Genomic DNA, 5,031 nt, shown 5'->3' with positions numbered 1-5,031 from the left:
AAGAGATGAATGAACGAGTCGATTTCCGAAACAGCAACCTGGGCGGGAGATCAAAGCAGCAAAGGACGCGATCTTGGGATGAGCGGAGTTCAGGCAAGCCCCGGTCAACGCGCAGCGGGGCGGAGGAGGGGACCGGCGAACTTGCGTCGTTTTAGAGAAGACTGATGAGCTTCGCGTCTCCAAGCGTCATTAATCCTGCTAGAAATCAGGCCTGCCCCATCCAGGGCGCCCTCATAGGCGAAGAAACGTGTAATACAGCCTAGAGAGACACGTTTTGGATCGTGTTATGTAAATGCAGATTTGGGTAGTGACATGCTCAGAGGGCGGGCGGGGACGGCTTTTAATTGCAGTAGCGCGTCCTTCTTTGATGGGTATATCACCTGTCGGTTCTTTACCTCCAAGCTCTTTGTTCCAGGGATGATTCTCAAGTGTTTCCCACAGGGCTGAGAGTTTAATCAGCATGTTTCCCACAGGGCTGAGAGTTTAATCAGTGGCTTCACCTTCCCTCTGGATGTCTCCGATCCAGATGACTCGCTGGCAATTCACTGCCCGGATTTTCCTTTCTAGTGTCAGAATTCTGCGTTGGAGAAAGTTGCAGTGTTTTGGAAGGAAAACGTGGGGGCCACAGCCTGCCAGGTTCCTGTCTCGCCAGGCACATGGCTGGGTCCCATCCAAATCCTTGGCAAAGATCACTTTAGCATTTTGCGGGATTGGAGGGTCGTTTGGGAGTGTGAGATGTGAATGTATACCCTGCGAGGGAGCCTGTATAGAAGTAGATGTACACATTAGTAATGGTTATGGTGGCGGACCCTCGAGTAGTTTCCTCCAGCGTATTGCGGCGGCCGTTTCCCTAACCCTCCGTGTCTGTCTTCTGTTGCTGAAGTTCGGCCCTTTGCTTTGGCTTTACCCAGTCACCTACCTGTCTTCCAGTTTTGCATCTTTCTGGTTCCACCTTCTGCTAAAGGCCACGGAATCCTCCGGCCCCAGTTACATTAAGCTGGGCCAGTGGGCAAGCACGAGGAGAGATCTCTTCTCGGAGGAGTTCTGCACCAAGTTCTCCAGACTCCACATCCAGGTGGCCCCTCATCCTTGGACTTACACCCAGCGTTCTCTGTGCAACGCCTTTGGAGAAGGCTGGGACCAGATCTTCCGTTTTGAAAGCCAGGAACCCATCGGCTCTGGCTGTGTCGCCCAGGTATATAAAGCATACGTGGACGTCTCTGTCCTCGGAGAGCCGCTGCGTAAATATCTCTCAAAGAATGCTGCTGTGGATTCTGTTTCGGAAGCCTGGCAGGTGTCTGGGATCAAGGGACTCTTCAGGTGGCTTTGGAAGAACCAGCAGGAGGAATCTTCAAAAGCAGATGGGGCCCATTGTTTGCCTGGGGAAGATGGTCGACATGGAAGTGAGAATTGGAGCAAGCATCTTCCGGAGCAGATGTCCAGATATCCCAGCATGCTGTCATCCTCTTCCGGAAGGAATCAGCTTGTCCCAGTAGCCATTAAAGTAAGGAATCCAATCCGGCGCAAGATCATATGCTTGTAAGATAAACAGTGTGGTGTAGTGGTTAGACTAAGGCTTCCACGTTCAGAGTGGGTTTTCCAAACCAGGTCTCCCAGATCCTACACCAACCCTCAGTCTAACCACTACACCACACACTCAGACCAATGTTCCCTCTAAACTGTGAAGTCTTGCGAGCAAAAATTCTACTTTGTGAGCTACTGGCATTAAAGTTGTGAGCAAGCAGTCTGGCTGCTGCGTAAATGAGTTTGCTCTGGAGCCATCCTTCCTGAGCTAGGACAAAATTGTGTGCGCCGGAGACTAAAAAACTGTGAGCTCGCTCACACTAACTCATCTTAGAGGGAGCACTGACTTAGACTAACTTATCTCACGGGGTTGGCAGCCAGGACATTCAGGTAAGAGAATGAGAAGGTGTTTATATCTTTTCTGCTATCCACAGGGGCTAATACTGCCAACACATATTAGTAAACCGTAATGCAAATTTAACTACAGCAAACTTATTCATAATACAGGGCACTGGGAAGAGCTAAATTACTCCAAGACTCTTGAATGCCGTCTGCCCTAAGAGCCAGGGAGGGCCCTCGAAATACCTCCAGAGCCCAGTTCAGGTGGGTTTCCCTAGGCAAGGTGTTCCATAATATTCATTAGCTATAACAGTGACAGCAGCTCAAGTGCCAAGGATTGTTTTGGTGAAATGAGGCTGTTGGTTTCCCCAATTAATGTATTAATTGATAATGAATAAAAATGACTGGGGCATAACCCACTAGAAAGCTCTGTGCAGGCCCATCATACTGAACTGAAGCTATACTAGAACACTACAGCAATCTGTTTACTATAAAGATACGCTGATTAATGTCTCCAGGTCTGTTTTCACCTGCATGTTTTGTTCTGGTTTTCGGACATCATCTTCTGTTTGTCCTGTTTCTATGTTTTGTCCCTTTTCACTGTGATACTTCCCAAGCCAATTTTGGATTAATCTTTCTAAAAAGATTGATGTCAGAGTGCCCTTAGACGCCATGTGCATGGGAAGGTGTGCATTTTTGCAGGTCCTTCTCACATCAACACCATTTTCCTTAAGTCTCTGTGGCCACTGCCCCCCCCCCCCAAAAAAAAACAGAAGACTTGGGGGGAGAAAAGGTAATAGCTAGATCACTATAGTACTACGGTGTTACAACACTCTATTGCAAACTAGTTTCCAGTTTTCTTTTTTTTAAGTAAGTCTCCGGCCTTTTTCCTTGCAGAGTTAAAAGGGGGAAGGTACTGGTTGCACATTTCTATTTCTAGCTCTACAACGAAAAGGGTTAGAGACTTAACTTCTGAAAAAAATGATATCTGGGGGCTTTTGTATTGTTGCAGTGGATGGTTATAGTGCTATATCTATTCGTAGAATAGAATAATAGAATCATAGAGTTGAAAGGGACCGCCGGGTCATTGAGCAATCCCCTGCACAATGCAGGAAATTCACAGATACTTCCCCTCTACACCTCCAGTGACCACTGTTCCATGCCCAGAAGTCACCAAAATAACCTTCAGGATCCCTGGCCAAACTGGCCTGGCGAAAAATTGCTTCCTGACCCCAAAGTGGCGATCAGCATTTCCCCTGGCGTGTAAGAAAGGGCCACAAGAACTAAGCACTGATGCAACCCTTCCTGCCCTCCCTCTCATGATCTGCCTAATCCCAAGTTTGTGAGTGGTTCATAGAATAATCATGATCCTTATGTAATGACTGGCTTGTGGATGTTATATTAGTATGTATTTGGTGCCCAAAGAATTTATCTGTCTTCATGTATTCTGTGCCTAGGTGCTGCATCCTGGATTAGTTCATCAGGTTGAAATGGATCTCTTTCTGATGAAGATAGCTAGCCGATTCATTGAGCTTTTTCCCGGACTCAAATGGCTCAGTCCAACTGAAATTGTGGAGGAGTTCGAGAAACTCATGACTCAGCAGGTAGGAAGACGTTCTGTAGGGAGCAGGAGACCTGCTTTTCATTTGGTGCTGGTTCACTAGCCAGATTTCAGGAATGTGTGTTTGCTGAACTGCCTTCAGGGGCAGAGATCATTCTGTCCTGTTGTGCGTATGCGAGAGTGTATATGTTTAATAGAAAATGTATAACACAATATTCTTCACCACCATTTTTTGAATTGGTGAGCCAAATTAAAATATTTAAAACCATAGCACCCAGCAATATTGAACACCAGCATACAAAACGATTGAACCACAACACATTTTAATGAATTTCCAGTCAGCTGTGCAGTAATTAAAATGTCATTAAAGCAGCACTCGGATACATCTCACATAACACAGCACAGATAAAATGGCTGAATCTTGATCTAAGTAAACTGATAAAGCGATCTAAGGGGAAAGGGGGGGGGAATGGAAGAGGCCTGGGTGAAAGACATGTTTTAACTTGTTTATGGAAGGTTTAATGTACAACATTATCCCTTATGTTTATGACCAGTTACAGGGGTTTTTGGTATGTTTTTCCCATTGACATGCACATTTTATGTCCATGGAGTTTACAAGCTGGTGGGCCAAAGGGCTTAAAAAAAAAAGGCCAAAATAAATTTAAAACAGTGACTGATAGAGAGAGATATTAACAAATGATGGAGGAGTGTATCTTATTCTGTTCTCCCACCTCCCTTTAGAAACAAAAATAAGAACTACCTCTCCTGGTATGTTCCCCAAAGAGCACTTTGCTTGGCTGCTAACAACTTGCAGGTGATCCCTGGCCTGAAGGCCGCCTGGCTATCCGCGACCAGGGCCTTTTTGGTTCTGGCCCCAACCTGGTGGAATACTCTGTCCAGTGAGACTTGGGCCCTGCAAGATTTGAAACCATTTCACAGGGCCTGCAAGAAGGAGCTGTTCCATCAGGCACATGGTCAAGGAGGAGTGACGGCTTCCCACCTTGGACCATCTCCTGAACTGCCCTTTATTGTGCCATCTAGTGAGGAGTGAATATTATGATGGTTGTGATTGTTGTGACTGTTGATTTTAACTTAAGTTTATATAATTGCAATGTTGATTTTAAATGTTGTGACCTGCCCTGAGCTCAACTGTGTACATAAGAACATAAGAGACGCCAATGTTGGATCAGGCCAAAGGCCCATCCAGTCCAACACTCTGTATCACACAGTGGCCAGAAATACCAATGCCATCAGGAGGTCCACCAGTGGGGCCAGGACATTAGAAGCCCTCCCACTGTTGACCCCCCCCCCAAGCACCAAGATGACAGAGCATCACTTGCCCCAGAGCCCCTATCTATACCTTATGGCTAATAGCCACTGATGGACCTCTGCTCCATATGCCTATCTAATTCCCTTTTGAAGCCGTCCATGCTTGTAGCCATCACCACTTCCTGTGGCAGCGAATTCCATGTGTTAATCACTCTTTGGGTGAAGAAGTACTTCCTTTTATCCGTTCTAACCCGACCGCTCAGCAATTTCATTGAGTGACCACAAGTTCTTGTACTGTGAGAAAGGGAGAAAAGTACCTCTTTCTCTACCTGCTCTAT

The 5,031-nt window shown here is 46.4% G+C and overlaps 1 protein-coding gene across 1 annotated transcript in view; it reads left to right on the top strand.

Moving 5' to 3' along the window:
* Nucleotides 1–467: 467 nt before the first annotated feature.
* The window catches only part of ADCK2 (aarF domain containing kinase 2), a 15,953-nt gene continuing 11,389 nt past the window's right edge, over nt 468–5,031 (top strand). Inside the window, exons 1-2 of the mRNA XM_015409302.1 lie at nt 468–1,504; nt 3,321–3,467. Of these exons, the coding sequence (XP_015264788.1) occupies nt 512–1,504; nt 3,321–3,467 (1,140 nt within the window). The 5' untranslated portion in view covers nt 468–511. The remainder of the gene's footprint in view (nt 1,505–3,320; nt 3,468–5,031) is intronic.

Source organism: Gekko japonicus, unplaced genomic scaffold, assembly GCF_001447785.1.
Source record: "Gekko japonicus isolate JY-2015 unplaced genomic scaffold, Gekko_japonicus_V1.1 scaffold515, whole genome shotgun sequence".
In the NCBI taxonomy this organism is placed as follows: domain Eukaryota; kingdom Metazoa; phylum Chordata; class Lepidosauria; order Squamata; family Gekkonidae; genus Gekko; species Gekko japonicus.
Note: the sequence above shows the minus strand (reverse complement) of the source record. Positions and strands in the feature narration are given on the sequence as shown.